Source organism: Eptesicus fuscus, chromosome 13 (genome assembly GCF_027574615.1).
Source record: "Eptesicus fuscus isolate TK198812 chromosome 13, DD_ASM_mEF_20220401, whole genome shotgun sequence".
In the NCBI taxonomy this organism is placed as follows: Eukaryota; Metazoa; Chordata; class Mammalia; order Chiroptera; family Vespertilionidae; genus Eptesicus; species Eptesicus fuscus.
This window is the reverse complement of record NC_072485.1, coordinates 4,981,143-5,000,111: the sequence shown is the minus strand read 5'-3', so window position 1 is coordinate 5,000,111 and position 18,969 is coordinate 4,981,143. Positions and strand designations below refer to the sequence as shown.

At 47.0% G+C, this 18,969-nt stretch overlaps 1 protein-coding gene across 6 annotated transcripts in view; it reads right to left on the bottom strand.

Annotated features, from left to right (window-relative positions):
• CADM1 (cell adhesion molecule 1) overlaps window positions 1-18,969 on the bottom strand; it is a 368,112-nt gene that overhangs the window by 74,884 nt on the left and 274,259 nt on the right. For all 6 annotated transcript variants that reach the window (XM_008150135.3, XM_008150136.3, XM_008150139.3 and 3 more), the window contains exon 2: window positions 1,577-1,723. In XM_008150135.3, the coding sequence (XP_008148357.1) occupies window positions 1,577-1,723 (147 nt within the window). The remainder of the gene's footprint in view (window positions 1-1,576; window positions 1,724-18,969) is intronic.

Here is an 18,969-nt window from a genome sequence, read left to right as displayed (position 1 = left end):
ATGCCAGGAGTCCCCTTGGGCACTGGAAGTTCAGGGAGCAGGACTTATAAAAATCATTTAAAAAATTACAAAAAAGTAATCCAATTTAATTTGGATGTATCTTTGTATTTGGTATCCTATATAATAAAACCCTAATATGCAAATTGACTGAACAGCGGAACAACCGGAGGAACGACTGGTCGCTATGACACACATTGACCACCAGCGGGCAGATGCTCAACACAGGAGCTGCCCCCTGGTGGTCAGTGCCCTCCCACAGGGGGAGTACCACTCAGCCAGAAGCCGGGTTCACAGCTGGTGAGCACAGCAATGGTGGCAGGAGCCTCTCCCGCCTCCGCCGCAGGCGGGCGGTAAGGAGTGAGGGATCCCAGACTGCGAGAGGGCGCAGGCTGGGCTGAGGCCCCACCCCCCCCCCAAGTGCATGAATTTCGTGCACTGGGCCTCTAGTTATTGATATGATTTGAGGTGTAACTTCTCAGGGATAGCAGGTGACCAGGTGCCCCCGGAGGCCTTGACGTTGCCGTGCAGTTTCCTAAGCACATTGGGAGCCAATTGGGCAGAACAGAGGAAAGCAATGTATGTGGACTTAACTTGTTTATAGCAAATTAGAGGCCCAATACACGAATTCATGCATGGGTGGCGTCTGGCCAGCCCGCCCGGATCAGGGTGGGGGGGTGATTGGGGGCGGGGCCAGCTGGGGGAGGGACCATGGGTGGTTGGCTGGCCAACCCCGCCCCCTGCATGAACTCTGGTCGAACTCCTGGTCTAGGGGACAATTTGTATATTAGTCTTTTATTATATAGGATATTCATGTTTAAAGTCTTTATATTAATATTGGCAAAGGCTAGGTTATTACATAAGGACAAAAATTTACTCTAAGAATGAAAACCTGGCTTCTCTCCTTTTACTCCCCTTTATCCTCTCAGATATTCTTTAGATTATTCAACTGTCCACAGGTCATGAACACTGCGGTGGGATGGAAACAAGGCAAAGGGGACTCTCCACACCTGTTTGTTGGGCACCAAGACTCTCAAACCAAGTTTCAAAAGACCTTCTCTGGCTCTCCACCAGCCCGGGCACCCAGCTGCACCCTTGCTGTGATATGCAGGTAAGTGTCCAGTATTCACTTCTGTGACCCTCCATTTGCAAAGGTTTTCGTACAGGGACACCTCCACATACCAGAGGTACAATGGTGACGGGAGGTTTGGTTTTGTCTTTATAGGTTCAGATTGCCTTGAAAATTTCAGTCTTCAAGCCAAACAGAGTACCTTTCAGTATGCCCTACTTTCCTGGTCTTCCCCTATTTGAGTTGTTTGTATCAGCGAAGTATTGGGACTCAACTGCAATTCACCTTGAATGACTACAATCAATTCCTATTGCAAAGTAAGACTTTCTTGCTTTTAAAATGGACCATTCAAGGTTTCTATTAAGTAGAAAGATTATGACTGCACATCTCTTCCCCTTCTGAAGAACTGACTAAACTTTAAGCTAAAAGGAGGAGTCTTGGCAATCTCTTTATCAAGACAACATGTAGGAAAATCAGCCGCCGCCGAACACTGTAGAGACAGACACTTACGCCTGAAGTCCCTGAAGTAAATGGTCTGCCTGTTGGGATTCAGGAGCTGAATCACGGAGTCGTCACTCTTATTGACTTGGCAGCTGATGGTTGCAACTTCTCCCTCGATAACTGTCACGTCTTTCGTAAACAAATTCTGTCCATCGCCTTAAAAAAAAGAGAGAGAAGATCAGAAAGAATTTTCCATAAATTAAACTTTGGTTAATGGGATCAATTAAAATGGGAAGCAGGAAGCGCATTAGGAATGGGAAACCAGTGGCAGCACTGGGTCAGGCTCCCCTCCTCTCTGCATGGGCCGCAGCGTGAGTCTAATGTCCAAGTGGGTTTAGGGGCACAATACAGCAGCCTGGAAGCCCCCTGCCCCCAGGGTGTGGCGCTCGCGGTCCAGCCCCAGGACCTGTGCGAGGGAGCCCCGTGTGAGTGGAAAGGTCCGAGTGCCGGCTTCTACGAGGAGCTGAGCTGTCACAGTGCGGTCGGGCGGCGTGTGTACTCGGCCTCAGCTCACAGGCCCTCGAGCTGAGCTATTTGGCCACCTCACAAAAGACTCAAGGGACCACCTGCAAAAAGCAGGTAGGACGGCCGGCCCACTGAACAATCTTGTCTTGTTAGTGGCTGTCAGCATCCCCAATGCACAGTGGTTCCTCCTTACCCACAGGGGTATGTTCCAGGACCCCCAGTGGATGCCTGAAACCATAGATACTACTGAGCCCTGTATGTACTATGTTCTTTTCTATGCATACATATCTATGATGAGGTTTAATTTATAAACTGGTCACAGTAAAAGATGAACAACAACGGTAATACAATGGAACAATTATAACAGTATACAATTGGCTCTTGAACCACTCATGCAGTCGAAAATCCACATATAACATTTGACTCCCCAAAGTTAACCACTCATAGCCTACTGTTGACCAGAACAATCATGTGAACATTCTAGTAACATGTACTGTGTATGTTCTATGTATGTATATACATATAGTAAGCATATATTATATACTTGTAATGTTCTTACTCTGAAGTAAGCTAACGAAGAAAAAACGCTATTCAGAAAATCATAAGAATGAGAAAACACATTTACACTACTATATGTATTTCTTAAAAAAAATTCATGGATAAGTGGGCCCACACAGTTCAAACCTGTGTTGTTCAAGGGTCAACTGCACTATAATAAAAGTTGAATGTGGTCTCTCCTCTCTTCCGTGCTCTCTCTCTCTCTCTCTCTCTCTCTCTCTTTACATTTCCCAGCACAAACCTAGTCCTGAATCTGTGACCAGCCCTCACTTGAAGTAAATGGCCTGGTGTCACTCGTTTCGGGGACCCCTTGCTGGTTGGCTCAATGCTTTCTGTCACAACACATGGCGTCAATCAGAACATGTCTTCCATCCAAGTCTTCCAGCCACAAATTTAATGCCTTTCCCATCCTAACTAATAAGCACTGAACGTGCACTGTGGCCATAACTTTTGCAGTTGGAGGTGCAACAGCAAAACTAGAGCAAATTTCCTTTTCCTTCTTCACAATCTCAGGGATAGAAGTTTCATTCTTACTGTAGATCTTAGCAACTTCAGCATAGCATGTTTTTCTTTCCTTATGAAGTGGAGAACTTCCACCTGGTCACTACAGGAGGCCTTTAGGGCTCTCGGGCACACGGAATCGCCAGCATCCTCACTCTGGCGCTTTGGGGCCATTAGTAAGTAAACTGCAGTGACTTGAACACAAGCACTGGTGTTGATAGGCAACATCAATGTGACAACTGAGGCGGCTGCTAAGCGGCTGGCGGGCAGGGAGCATTGCGGCGTGGAGTTGCTGGGCACGGGGAGGACGCATGTCCCGTGTGGGGCAGAGCGGGACAATACGCTATTTCATCATGCTTATCAGAATGCTCATAATTTACACCGTCTGAATTGTTTATTTCTGGAATTTTCCACTTAATATTTTCTGACTACGGTTAACTGTAACTGAAACCATGGAAAGTAAAACCATGGACAAGGGGTGTCTACTGTATAGGCAGGTCAATTATGTACTGTGTGGGAATGAGGACCTACCAACTCTAATCCCTTGGAATCCCAATAAAATCCTGAGAAGGCTTACAGTTCCGTTTCTTAGAGTTCTGCTTTCAGAAAGGCACACCCTCCTGACTTATGTGAAGTCCCAGGCAGTACTGAGCTGTGCCCTTTGGAAAATCCCTTTCAGAACTCGCCAAAAAGGCAGGGCTTCTGGCCCACTGGCCTCAGGCGGACCTGCAAACCTGCTTTGGTTTGGTGCTTCTAACTTAGTATTGTAGTTAGGGTCTCTCATCGATGTCCTAAATGCTCCACAGCACAGGCAGGAGGAGAGAAGAGTGCAACTGAAAAGCAACAGATGAAGCCGTTGTCCAATGTCCAATCCCGCGGCCAGCATGGCAGGGGATAGAGAAGAATATGACATTGTTCTGGCCCTTGAGAAGCTGCAATGTGGATGAAAGCTGAGACTAACCCCCGCATACAGAACGAAAGTGTAGTACAGGCAAAGGTATATGGTTGGTCAGGAAGAGGAAGAGAGAGATTGCCTTTGAGCTGAAGGATCTCAGGTAAATCTTTTAAAGACCTTGGGCCAGTTTCTCAGCAAAATGGGGATGAAATTAAAAGCTATCTCATAGACCTGTTGGGGGATTATGATAGATAAATATAAAGCATGTAGCACTGTGTCTAGCTTCTCATAAAACTGAATCCGTGGTGGCTGCCATCACCATCACTATCACCATCACCATCACCATCACCATCACCATCACCATCACCATCACCATCACCATCACCATCACCATCATTTCTCTAGATGTCAAATCCAAACAGTTATTAAGCAACTAACATATGTTGGGGGTAGGGTGTTTACAAGAACTAAGGCTCGGTGTCCCTGCTCTCAAGGAGCTCTCTATATAATTTTATATCAACTCAGCATAGCTTAGTCACTGCCTTGCAAAACTGTCACATTAAGAAACAAAGGTCAAAGGTAAATACTATTCTAAAAAAACAACAACACAACGAGACAGCACAGAAAGAGATGCAATTAGAGTAAATGAAGGGTTTCCACCTGGTTCTGCCGGGGGACCCTTTTCGACAAGCCACAGTGGGAAAGCTTGCGAAGGGGTGTCTGAGGTGGCTTTCAGCCAAATCCACCTAGAAATAAACCAGCCACTGGTGAGGGTCAGAACGGAGGAAACTAGAGGGATAAGGAGAAATTATTAGCTCCACAGATAAATAATTCTCGGTGCTTGAGGAATAAACTGAAATGAAACCCACCCTGAGATCTCCCATCCGGGTGTGAGAACGCGGGCCCCCGGCCTGGGGTGCGTAAGGGCAGGCCTCCCTGGCTTGACGCACAGGGGAAGCTTAGTGGGCTGAAGTATCGCAGCGTGGCAGCAGGAGAAAAAGTGACCAGGAGAAATGAAGGACTGCTAAGTTTTCCTCGGTAGGTGAGAACCCTTCCTCTGGAGGGAGCACTTCATTCCCAGATTTGAGAGAAGAACAAGGAAAGGGAACGCTTGCCGATCAAGCAAGCTCCTCAAGGCGGTTTGGCTGGCCCTGGCAGAAGGATGTGCAGGAAGGACAATACCCCTTTCCTTGGGGAAACCCAGTCTAGTAAGAAAACAAGGAAACATTAAACTGCGCGATTCAAATGCGGTAACGGTCTCAAGCCACGGGACTTGCCTGGAGGAGGTTAGAATACAAACTGGGTCTACTGGGCTGTGAGGGAGAGCGCCTGTGTCTGAAGGAAGTTAAGTTTATTAGCGGCACAAATGAGAGGCTTCCACTTAAAAAGGGAACAGGTGGCAGGCCTTACTCACTGCAACACAACCCAGGCTTGCAGACGCCGCTACGCGCACCTACTGTGACTGAAAGCCAGTTGCAATTCGATTATGCTCTTCATACAGAGTTCTTGTGGAAATAACTATATACTCTTGGTCTTTACTTGGGATCCTAGCATATTCTGAGTGGCATGAATATGTCTATTCATATTCAGGCCACAAAATATTTGCCCAAGAGATGAGAGAGGAGTTGACCACGATTTTAAGCAATGAAGGTAATAAAACAAAATCCAAGGTGTTGTTTGTTTCTGAGAAAGCCTAACTATTCTTCATTATTACTTATAATGAAGTAATGTAAGACAAGATCACCTTAATGTGTCCTTATGGGGAAGCCATTCAGGGACAGCTGGGCCTCTGCAGTGCTGGCCCTGGCTGTGCCCGGCACACGGCGCGCTCTGCAAACCCATGACGGACCATCATTGCTATATTAATCTTCTGAAATTTCTAAGGCCGACCTGAAATCCTGTCTCGGAAAATGCCAATTCCTAGCTATGTTAACATGGTTGTAAAACTAATCTAAAACTACTATAAGTGATAATGAAATATTTTGCTGAAAGATATCTAACTGCCTTGGCTGATGATGGTGGCCCAAGGATGTCACCAATAAATTACACGGGGCAGCTGGACAGCAGTTATATTAAATAGAGCTCCATACTTTGAGACGCCGCACGATGGCTGAAATGAAATAATTACCTATTTATGTGAGGCAAGGAAGTGAATGGCAGGGATGAAAATGTATGCATGTCAGTACTCTGAACTGCCTGCAGCCTTTATGTAAAAATACTTTCTGCTCACATCCTCAAATATTTCTTCCAAACAGGAGACGTACTGTGACGTGATGAATTTCCCCTTGAAATAGATATCATGACAATTAGGTTGTTACAAAACGCACTATGACGTGCAGCAGAAGAGTACAAACAGGCAACTTTGGTGCCTTTCTTAAACAACCCATTTTAAAAACCTTCCTGATTTTCTCAAACATAATGAGCAGATACAGCACCTGTTCTGAGCAGAGGAAAGCCAAGTACGGACCACGCACCACAGCCACGAGATAAGGCTGCTCACAGCTGCACGTCTGTTTTCAGGCTGGACGGGGCCCGACACGTGCGGACATTTCTCACTGCTGACTGGTACAGACGGGCGAGGGTCAGGAGACAGAACCAAACCCACTTTTAATTTCTATCGGCCACTGTCTTCCCAACAACTGCCCTATTTGCCCCACGATTTCTACAAATAAAACTGTGGTATTGGGGAGGCCCATTCACTCACAGGCAAGTCTCCTGTAGTCAACTGGAAACGGCTGGGCATTCATTACCAGAAAGAAAACATATTATCTAAAAAAACAGTAATATTTATTTTGATGACTAGAAAGGACCATTTCAAGCTGAGTTGGTGAGGACTGGAGTGAGGCTGGGGGTGTAGCTGGCTCATAAATCCCCTATTAATTCAATCTTCAATTAGTTTAACTCACGGATTCTTTCCTGAAACACCCGTTCATTATACATACCCTATCTGAATGACACTACCCGAAGCACTACCATTGATGGAATCTATTCCGTCAACAATATGACCACCTGACAGGGGGAGGGGCGAATCTCCCCGCAGGAGCTGAACTGAGGAAGGCCTTCTGCTGCACCCCAAGGGAGGAAGGGAGAAGGTTCCCCAGCGTGAGGCGCCGAGCTAGCCTAGCCGCTCTGCTCTGTGCACTCTTCCCTCTCAAACTCCGCCCCCCCCCCCGACTCTTCAACATCCCCACTTTGAGGAGGAAGCACCGAGACACGAGCTGTTTTAATAAGTTGCCAATGTCCTCGGCCAAGTGGCCGCTGGCGTTTGAACTCAGCTCTGTCAGCTCCCCCAGCCCATACAGCCCGTACCCTGGACCCGCCAGCATGAGGATTCGTTGCCAGGCTCTCCTGGCGCTGCCTCGGAACATGCACTTGTTTTTCAAGGGGGTTATTTCCCTTTGAGCAACTTCTAGTTTTTTTTATTTCGGTAATTTATCCAGAACACAATTACACACTTGGAGATGACAGAGGAAGTGTCCTGCATGTAAAACGCCTTGTTTACTGCTGCTGCCTCCTCGCTGCCTCAGCACACTGGGCCAGAGGACACCCGCCCCACTGCCTGCCCTTAACAAAGCCCTTCATTTATGCGGGGGAGTCTCTCCACCGAGTCCCAGTTAGAGCAGAACTAGGCTTATCCTGTGGCAACTATGGAAACTTCCGGACACGGAGGGCCACCGAGGACTCGTAGCTGGGAAGACAGTTGCCGAGAGAAGGAGCAGGGCAAGTCCCGACCTACTTCTTCAGTAAAAACCGTGTTAGGGAAACCTTTGTCCCCTCTGCTGCATGGAGGTCTGAACCCAGCGTACGTCAGCACAGTCAGGTTGTCTAAACAGGCCAAAGCCTACCCCAAACTCCCACACTACAGGTACTCCAAAAACCCTCCTCCGGATGAGCAATGTAAGGCTTTCATTTTTAAAAGCCACAAGAATTCTTGAAAATTTACACTAATTATTATAAAGGCTCGGGATTCTTAGGTCTTTCCCTCTAAGAGGTATCGAAGAGTCAAAAAACTTGCGTGTCTTTGAAAACCCAATTTTCTACTGTTGTGTGAGCCCTCTGTCTTCAAGCTCCCAATGGCTTTTCACCCACTCCTGCTTCTAGCGGATCCCATTTTTACAACCCGTGGTTATATCCCCAGCTAGAAAGAACAACCCCTACCCATATCAAACCATCACCAAGGAGGCGCCGCAGTTCCTGCGGAGGGTTCCGAGGGCTAGCACCAGAAGTGAACACAGTTCAGGAAAAGAGAAAAAAATTACGGTTCTGTTGAAAGCCAGAGGGAAAAATCTTTCTAGCTGCCTATGTCCCCTCAAGTCAACGTAAAGACAGTGTTCACTACAAATCATTAACAAACCCATTAAGATTTGATTTCTATCTAAGCAAGTATTGTCAGCATATTTTGTACATTTCCTTTAAAAGACTCAATCCTATCTTTCAATTCATTAAACTGTTCCTTGCATTTACAGTTTTATATCAAATCAGAAACCTATTTGAATTAATAAGAATTACAATAAAAGTAATTTGAAAATAAATTATTTGAAGTTCAAGCCACGAAAGCTTTTGATGAAAGGATTTAGTTCCATTTAAATATTACAGTAACATTTTTAGCCATCTAATGTGCAGATGAGAGACAGTGAGAACCAGTGTCCGAAAAGAAGGGTCGGCCAACCGTGGATTAAGGTTAAGGGTGAGACCTCTTCAACATAAACACAAGTCTTGAATTCAAAGAGAGGCAGTACATCAACCTTCGTGAACACTTGAGCGTTTATTTAAAATTGAAAGCATTCATTCAGTCTGCTGTTTGCAAAGCTCCTCTTACCCTGTAGACCCTCCTCCATGGTTTGCCAACCCAAATAGTAAAGTTGAATATGTTGATTGTTTGCATCCAAAATAATGAACACAAATCAGATAGCTGGTAAGGTTAGAGTTAAGCTAAACCAACTCAACAAGTAACTGAGTGGGCAGGAGTACGTGACTCTGACCAAAACATTTGGGTCACCTTCTTTTTCATAAAACCCTATGAAATCCAGGAGGATGCACGCCTACAACCACATGGCGAGCGGGAGGCGCGGAGGCCGCATCTCCTAACGCAGTGGTCGGCAAACTGCGGCTCACGAGCCATATGCGGCTCGCGAGCTGCGGTTTGCCGCTCTGTTGACTAATGAGTTTGCCGCCCACTGCTAAGGCATTACCCTTACCCAGAAGTTTTGACTTCAGGTTAAAGACATTAGTACATTATTAAAATGTTTTTTTTTAAGTGTTTTTCCCTAGCAGTGGTCGGCAAACTCATTAGTCAACAGAGCGGCAAACCGCGGCTCGAAAGCCGCATGTGGCTCGAGAGCCGCAGTTTGCCAACCACTGTCCTAACGGGTCATCAAGGCACTTCTGTTCTTGGCTATTTCTAAATAACCTTCAATGATTAGCTTAATTCTAATTACAAAAGCAATATATGCTCAAGGTTTATTGTTTTATATGTAGTATTTGTAACACCATGACATGGAAATGGTCAGGATCTTATAAGCATCTCCCCTAATATAATTACTGTTGAGTCACTTGAGCTTAGGGAAGGAAAAAGATACTGACTTTAATCTAATCTCCTTTTATAATCAGTACAAGGTGGGGCACATTTTTGAACTGCAAGGTAAAGCGTAAGGCCTCAGTGCTGGATTTTCTTCAATTAAAATGGTTGCTGTCCCCTGAATACAAAACAAAAAATACCATCTGACACAACATGAAGCTATTCGTGGATATTCTGTATGCACGTTCTTGTTGAGTTGACTAATGGCAAATTAACGTTCTCTATTTTAGCTTAAACACATACTATAGGTATGTTTGATTAGCACTGAATTCCAAAAGCTGATTACTATGCATGCTCTGATTATGTAATTACATAATAGAGCATAATGGCTCCTTTGGAGTCATTATGATCTATATGGCAAACATGTTTCAGTTTTGCTGGAGTTTAAATACACGTTGAGATGACAGCTCATAACAAGGCCCCACTTCTCAGTCTTATCAGCTAAGTGGGCATTCTCCATCTGTCCTAACATCTTCTCGACCCCAATTAAGCCCATTGTGTCAAGCTGCAAACACTTTGGAGAAATCCCCTTTGTTTTCTTAGCCTTCAAAAAAAGGACATTAATTTTAAAAGCTGTATTAAGCAAAAGGCCTGGGTTAAAAAAAAAAAATAGCTCAGATTCCATCCTTCATCCACCTTTGAAAGGTCTGCAGGGAACCACATCAGTTCATTCATCACTGTTCAGATAACCACAAGGGGGTTAAAGATGGAATTTCACCTTTAACTCCCAAATGCTCACGGGGAGACAGCCAGCACACCGATGCTCCAGGGTGGCTGGCCACTGTGCACGCAGCTCGGGGCTAACGGAGCGTCCAGCTCATCCAGCCATACAGAGGGCCAGCTGCCCAGCCTCGGGTCTTGCAATATCCCTTGTCTTCTGCAGCTCCCTTGGAAGAGATAGCTATGAAATAGCACAGCCAGTTCCCAACAGAACTTACCTAGATTGTTGTTAATCCCACCGTCACCTTATAAACTAGGAAGTAGTCAGGTTTAAAAACAGGACAAAAGTAATTGTAACGACCGGGGGAGAGGTCAATGGGGGGAAAGGAGACGTATGTAATACTATGTGTGATACTTTACACAATAAAAAAAAAGTTATTGTAACGAATTACGTTCAGCTTCGCTATCCCCATGAAGTCCTTTAGCCTTACACTATTTATCTGCAAGAAGATCTGCTGCTTTGCCCTTCCAAGAACAGGCTCCCTCACTCCATGCAAACCAAAGGTGACCAAGTCTCAAGTTCGAAGATGAATAAGCATCGAGCTGTTTTTACCTTCCCATCTGTTGGTTTTCAACATTAAGGCTGAAGAACTGAGGTCAAGCTCAGTCCAACCCGTATTTACATAGAGGATGCGCACCTCCTCGGGAAGGAAAGCATTGATCGGATGTGTGAAAACTCTTTTCGAGGAAGACTGTGACAATGGCAAGTGGTTATAGCAGCTGTGCCTGTGCTATTTCAATCTTAACCATCGCATTAGCCTCCTTCCTGTTAAAAGACTCTGAGCTCAATAGACCTTTTTAATCAATGCCCAAAGCACTAACGGGGCCAAACAATTATGATGTTAAGGTCTGATCTGCATGATATATAAAATGCAGAGGTGCAATCCCAGCTGGAGACTGTTTGTGGAGCGATGCCCACCCACTAAACAAGATCCCGATTAGCTTTTTCATTAAAATTCACGTATCCAAGAAGCGAAGGGCAATAAAAGAAACAGGAGTATAAAAATAAACCATAAAAGATAATAATCATCACTAAATCCCTTTGTTCTTCACACTGAAAGGTAAAAACCCCAGACTTTTCTCTCCTCTCACTCCTTTTCATAGCTGGACAGGTTTCATGGCCTTTTTGCTCATCAAAAAGATAGCATCTTTTTTTGGAGAGAAGATAGCCTGACCCTGAAGCAAACTCCCTCCAGTGGACAGGATCTGTGAGAACGAAAAGGGGGAGAAAAGGGAGCCCTGCAAAAGCAGGGAGGTCACTGTGTATTTGCTGTGCGACGGCATTGAGATCACCTTGAGAGGCCTGTGAGCCGGTTCCATCTGCTGTAGGCTCCCGGGAGGAAGGGGCTCTCAAAAGTATTAACTGACAAAGAACCACCGCCCTCGCCTTGGACTCCGGAGAACAGTCTGAAGCCAGAGGCTTCCTCCAGAACTAACTGCTGGCGAAGCAAGCAGTGCCTTCGCCAGGGTTTGGTTCTGAGATGCTCGTTCACGGCACAGGAAGAAGAGGACAGGTTTTGGAGGGGCTGCTACAGTAGCAACGCAAATCTGCGTGGCATCCCCGTTTCAGACTACACTGCTTCTGCTAGACAAAGCCTGCTGCAGGCCATCTGCGGGTCTTCCGCATCGACCACTCGGCTGATGAGAGCTGATCAAGTGCGACTACATTCTCTGGGCTATACTGGTACCAAATGACTACTTTGCAAAGTGGAAACCAGTTGTACAAAACGTGGCTGCCCGTGAGTGTGGACTAAGGGGAAGCAATTGGCATTCTAAAAGGGATGCAACGTGCAGCCAGAAGCTGGTAGCTGACAAATCACACTCTTACATCACCCAGTTAGCTTAAGCCTGGATAATGGGAGTCCACAGTTTTAATTTAATTCACATATCGAGATATTTACATTTCCCAAACCACGAGCTATTAATAACACAAACAAAAAGTTACAGGATCATAGCTCAAAATACATATTAAAGTATTTGAAAACCACAAAGGAAGATACACACATTAGGCTCTATTATCCCTATAAAGACTTAAGGGAACTCGGACTCTCTCTAACCGGAACAGACCTTAGTGCCCGCAGCCGAGCTCCCCCTCCGTGAGAGATGTTAGGTTTCAAAGCCGTGGAGATGCCGACTGGCTCTGCTGTGGCCACGGGCTTAACGGATTCTCCTCAATTCCCCTACGTCCTAAGCGTGTTAGACATGCAGACTGTTTGCCATACTTGCTGCTACTAACTGCTCTACAGCTTTTTACATTGAATTTCCTCCTTACAACCCCAACCTCAAATCTCAATGGAGATGGCACGTGTATTTCCCCGATTTTTATACCCTGCCTTTAAGTACTCAATTCAATATCCTTTCCCCTTTGTCAGGAGGCACTTTTTGTTTCAACTTACTATAAGCTGATTTTCCCCCTCTGCAGCTGCCTCTAGGGTGCATACTGACAATTGGTATAAGATATTTAAGATCGAAAGGCTATCACAGGTAACAATGACTACTACCACAGAGAAGAAAAGGGAAGTGACTGCTGCTTTTGCCCACGTCTGGAGGCAAGAGAAACACGTTCTTTCTTTTCCAAAGGGTTCATTATTTATTTATAGGTTTTTAGTATAAAAGAAGCCCCCACTGTTTCTGGAGGGGGCGTTATTTTAATCACCTGCATGATAACAATAGCTAACATAGTTTTCAATGCTTTCTCTGTGCCAGGTGCTGTGCTTCATTTTGTACATTATCTCATTTAATCCTCACAGCAGTCCCCTGTGCTTCAATCTTATCATCATCCCCATTATAGAGCTGAGAAAACTGAGATTTAAAAAGGTTAACTATGTGGTTGGAACCAACATCTGAACCGATGTCTATTTAAGGCTAGCTCTGGTGCTATTAACAATCTTACTATGTTAATGAGGCTTTATAACGCTAAAAGGAAAGGGAGGAGCTAGTGGAAGAATCTACATCTCATTCCTGTGACTCAGGAATAAAACGAAAGCAATACTCTCAGCATTTGAAGGAATTTGAAGCTATGAGCAATCAGGATGCTCCAATTTGCAACACTGATAAAATTAGCTCTATACCGGAGTCAAATACTGGGCCTTTGGTATTTAGAGAAAAGAAAGATGTCTATTCTGCCGAATGATCTGGACTCAAAAGGCCACTCAACTCCAACTTCAAGCATTTGCAGTATCTGCTTCAAGGGCATTCATTAGCACTGACAATCTATGTGGCTGAAATTTGGCTGTAATAGCAGTCTCTCTCTACAGCTCCTTGTGCATTCTTTCTGCCAACAAGAGCCATTGAAAACCTTCCAAATTTAAAGCTTAGAGCTGACAGGACAAGCAAGTAAGAATATCAGTTGGAAGACATCAGATATGGACTCAGAGTGAATGTCAGCTTCGACTAACATTACTACAGAAACTGAAAGCGGGAAACGGGGGGCGGGGTGGGGGGTGTTCCAATTCTTATTCTAGAGAGTGTTCCAAGTGTGCGTAACATAGTTTGTTCAAGTAACAGCTGTGAATCCATGAGAATCATCATGCTGAATAATTCTGCACCGTTCATACCAGGAAGCCAAGCAGCTTTGGGCTATGATACGAAATGACCATTTCTTAGCTAGAAAAGTGGGTCCTGTGACAAAGCCCCTTGCTTTGGTAAGTTATTCCCTCTATCGTCCGTCCGTCACAGAGCAAGTGGTGGTTTTGAAGGCTCCGGGCTCTTGAGTTGCTGGTCGCAGCTGAGTCTGGGAAGAAACACCAGAGTTGCAAAGGTCTTGGCAAGCGCGAGTTTGATGAGGGGACTGCGTGTGGAGAGTGGCCCACGGAGGTGCCAGAGGCTACTTCCGTGATCGCCGAGTCCCAAATTGGTGCCACCATGACAATACCTTGAGAATGACCACCGAACTGAGAAATGTCTGAGAGGACGTGGCGTGCCTTTTGTTCACTTGTGAGGGGGCATCCAGGGAGAAACGGGCCCATCCAACTCGGAGAGCAGGAGTTTGCTGCAGTTCTGAGCTGACCAGTGGTGGAACTGGGAAAACTGGAAATCGGACTCTGGTTTTATACTTTGAAAAGGGTAAAAGTTCTCTCTCCTCCAGGGTTTATTGTGAGGATCAAGCGAGGAAACGTGTGCAGCAGTATTTGTACGCTCCAGCGACGCTAAGTAATGGTTACCGCTTCATCCTCCAGCTCCCTCATCAGCGTCAGCACGGTCCACGTGCAGCCCGTGTCTAGCTGATAGGACCTTCCTCTGACCTCCCAAACCTGCTGGGTTTCCCATTTCAGAGCTTTCGCCATTATTCTTTCATTCCAAGGCCAACGGAAAAGCAGAATTAGGTAAAACAGTTTCATCACTCCCAAGAAATCATGTAAATCCAACCATCACAACCTTGAAAAAGTGGAAGGCGAACAGCAGGTGTAGGCAGAGGCCTGGACACTTTAACCGGCTTCAATCTCTAGCACCAATGATGAAGTATTTCTGGTGCCCGCCTTAGCCAGGGCCACACGGGGCGGGGAGAGTGGTCTCCATGTTCCAAGGAGAGTAGCATCACCAGCACCAGCTTGGGAAGGGAACACCAGCTCCTCGCGGGGGACCGCCATGGCCAACCCCCCTGGGACCCAGCTGGCCTCGGAGGGCACGGCTCCTGGAAGGAGCTTTCCGCAGAACCGACTCTCCCGCTGAGGCCAACATGGAAATGGCATGAAATGTTAGAAACAAAACAATGTCCACCAGCTTTCTGCCTCCCCCTTCTCTGTCATATACAGGGAGGACCCATGAGCTAATGAAAGCTGTAGGCCGGCTTGGCCGTTCTCTAAGCAAGCTCAGCCTGCTGGGTTGTGTCCTCCGTGCTTCCCTTCCAGGCTGCTGCCACTTCTCACTGACGGCCCTTCCTTCACGACCAAGTGCAAGAGCTCTGAGGAAGGTGATGAGACCACTCCTGCTCATAACGAGCCGGGGTGTCCAGGATGCTTGAGTCCCTAGAAACCTGACCTCCACTAAGTGGTGTGCTTCTGTGGCATGGCGGGGGGGGGGGGGGGGGGGAGAGGGTGCTGGTGCTGTAATTTCCCCCCTTCATGTGACACAGAGGAAAGAAAAGTGCACACACAAAATTTAATTAATAATATTTGGTTTAGTTTGACAATTATATACTTTGACACCAATAGATATATTCTTAGGTAAAAATATACCTTTGAATGCAGGAAGCAAGTCAATAAAAAACTGGTGACTGACATTAATTTGTTATTGACATTAACATCTTATGCCATTTTCACTCACCAAACCCATCCATTACAATCTGTTACAGCAGCCGGGCACTGACGGGGAGGCCTCCCCGCACCCCCAGGAGCCGGCAGGGCCACTCGCCTTCCCTGGAAGCTCCGACAGCCCCGCCCTCAGACTCTGACCTGCGTGTGCTGTTCTTGCCTCAGTCTCGGCACTCACAACTCGGACAGCTCCACGATCAGTCATCTGTTTATAGGGGTGTTTGCTTCTCTGGATTGGATCTACGTTCAAGTGGCAGCTCTGCCAGTTGGGTAAACCTTGGAAAAGTTGCGTAGGCTCTGAGCCTCAGTTTCTCACGCGTGCATGAGTATAGAAACATCTCCCTCACCAGGATCTTCTGCAAACTAAATGGGCTACCCAGCGCATCTGTACTGCATAAGAGCTGCCACATAAGGTTGTGTGCCCTCAGAATACTTACTAATATAATAATTACTTTTGCTCCTTGAGATAGTCTACTATCTTCTTCATCTTTGTCTCCTAAGGCATAATACAGTCAGCGTATACAGCAGGTGTTTAAAAATGCTTGTTGAATAGTTACTAAATGAAGGGCTGCTTAGACCTTCAGGGGCCCCCAGCACTCTCACTGCTGGAGATAACAAGTCTATCAACACCACAACATTAAGTTGCACCCATATCCCATATCGAATAGACTTTTGAATTTAAAATCTCAAAGCGTTTTTATGATTTTACTTTTGAAATTGTTCATTTCAATTATATTTTATTCTGAAGCCAAACATTTCCTTTTCCATGGCTCAAGCAGGTCCGCGAGGCTGGTGAAAAGAAACAGGCGGGGCGCTGGGCCCACGGTGCTCGGGGCAGAGAACAGCCTGCCGCCGTGGGGGACAGCCATGCGCAGTGCGGAGCGAGGAGTGAGGAGACTCTGGTCGAGGTTCGCTAACCTGTTTCAGGAACCTGGAGGAGGGGACAGGCCAGGACGGGGTCCGGGCTCCCGAGGGGGAGAGAAATCTGGAAGGACTGGCATGTTTACAACAAAGGACGGAGTGCCGGGAGCTCTGAAGAGGACAGGAAGGGACTCTTTCTGGAAAGGTCACCAGGTCCAGGTATTGAAGGACACTGTATGCCAGGCTAGGGAATTTGCACTTTATCTTGTAATTAATAGGGAGCCATTATGTGATTTGAATCCAGGGGGTGATATGATCACCCCGTGTTTCGAAGATAACGTCTGTGAGGAGAAGGAGAGAAGGCTGGAGGCAGGGAAAGGCTGGAGCCAGGAAGATCAGTTAAGAGGCTTCTGCCCAGATTTCTCACAGCTGATAGGGGCCAGGCGAGGGAATCGGAGGCCGGCAGGGATTGGGGTGGGAGAACAGAGCGAGGAGTCGTCGAGAATCCTTCCAGGGGAGGCACGGGCCTCTGGCATCAGTAGGTTTTCCATCCGCAAAGGAGGCCCTAAGACTTACGCCCCAAGTGTTCCTTAGCCATCTCTTCCAAGCTCAGCTGATGTTTAGTGGCCTTCTAAGACGGGCAGAGAGCTGAATTTAAAGGAGAGACGGCAAACTGCACATACCTTCTGGCCACTTCTGTTGTTCATATTGAAAGGGTTTTTGTAGCACTCACTTGTATTAAAAATATGGTTAGGAAACCTGGGTGTCTCACCCACCCACCTCCACTCGAGCCTTGCTATTTAGTGTGGTGGACAGCAGTTTTGAAAATCCCTGGAAAAGTATTAAAATGCAGAATCTCAAAGTCACACCAGACCTGAGTCAGAAGTTGCGTCCTAACAAGAGACTCGGGTCACCCTATGCACAGACAGTCTGAGGAGCTCTGGCTCGAGGAGCTCAGTCTGATGGCTTCACGGTGCCCTGAACTGAACCCGAGACGAACTGCTCACCCAGGGAGACCGCAGAAGGAGCTGAGTTCCCGGACACCCGGTTCTGGGCCCTGGTGAAACAGGGTCATGGGTGGCGATGACCCCCCCGACTCTCCTCCCCACCCACAACCAGGAGGCCCATCTCCAGGAGACACATGGCTTGGACATCTTCTCCTGACTTAAAACCAATCTTTAAAAATTCAAGTTTGCACGGAGATGAATGGATGGGGGTCATTCATAAAGTCAACAGGAAGTAGAAGCTAGCATTCTTCCTCAATTTCACGGGACAGCCTTTCATCCGAGACACCCCTCCCGCAGCAGCTGCGGACCGCGGCCAGAGCAGACAGACTCTTCCCACTCCGCTGCAAGCCACCGCTGCGCCCCGCGCTCGCACCCCCCAGGGCCTCGCACCCCCCAGGGCCTCGCACACCCGCGGGGCAGCGGTTTGCATGCTGCACCCTGCCAAGTGGCTGCTGCTGCGGTTCCCCTGCTATGGTATGCTCTTTGCTCTGGCATCAGTAGGTTTTCCATCCGCAAAGGAGGCCCTTAAGACTTAAGCCCCAAGTGTTCCTTAGCCATCTCTTCCAAGCTCAGCTGAGCTACGGAAGACACAACGAAGAGGGAAATGAAGCAAATGGTCCCAAATGAGAGCCAAACAGGCTGCTGAGCTGTGCTCCGAAAGTGATGCAACTCAACTATATGATGTGAAGGGGAAAGAAAAGAAAAGCGACACTACCCCTTACAGCAGGCCTTCCCCTCGGTGTCTTCTGCAAACACACAGGTGACGACATAAACAGCCACCTCCCCCAAACTCAGCTCATGCGCAGTGGCCTTGTAACTCAGAGGGAGCCGTTATTTTCTTTGTCTCCTAAAACGTAACACAGTCAGCTCGTACAGCAGGTGTTTAAAATGCCTGTTGAATAGTTACTAAATGAAGGGCTGTTCAGACCTTCAGGGGCCCCAGGCACTCTCACTGCTGGAGATAACAAGTCTAACAACACCAAAACATTAAGTTGCACCTATATCCCATATTAAATATACTTTTGAATTTCAAATTTCAAAGCCTTTTTATGATTCTGCTTTTATAAAATTAGTTTAAGAGAACTAATAAGAGTCTTGAGCTGGAGGCAAAGAGCAGCAGGCACAGAAAGAGCCAGTGGTAAGCAACAGTGTCCCTTTTCCACGCCTTTTCACGGGCACCCGCCGCGCGGCCTGGACCGCAGGCCTTGTTCTGGAGGCTGAGGGAATGCGCCTGCTCTCCAGACACGGCTAACAGCAGGCCTAGCAGCAGCTCACCGGAGGCACGCTCTCTCCCGAAAAGCACAGAAGCAAAGGGCTCGCCTATGAGCAGGAACTCTCAGCTGGGATTTCTTCACCATCAATGAAGCTTTAATGCCTAGACCTTCACCCTCTATCAGTTTCCTAATGGAAAAGCGTGCGCATTGTTTTTGGTGGGGGAGAGGGTGGAGCAGCAGAACGGTCACGCATGCTCTCCTTCCTGTTCCTCATCAGTTGCAACTGCAACTGCTGGCACCTCACTCCGGAGCCACGCGCTCCTGCTCCTGCGTGGAAGCGCCAGCATCGCG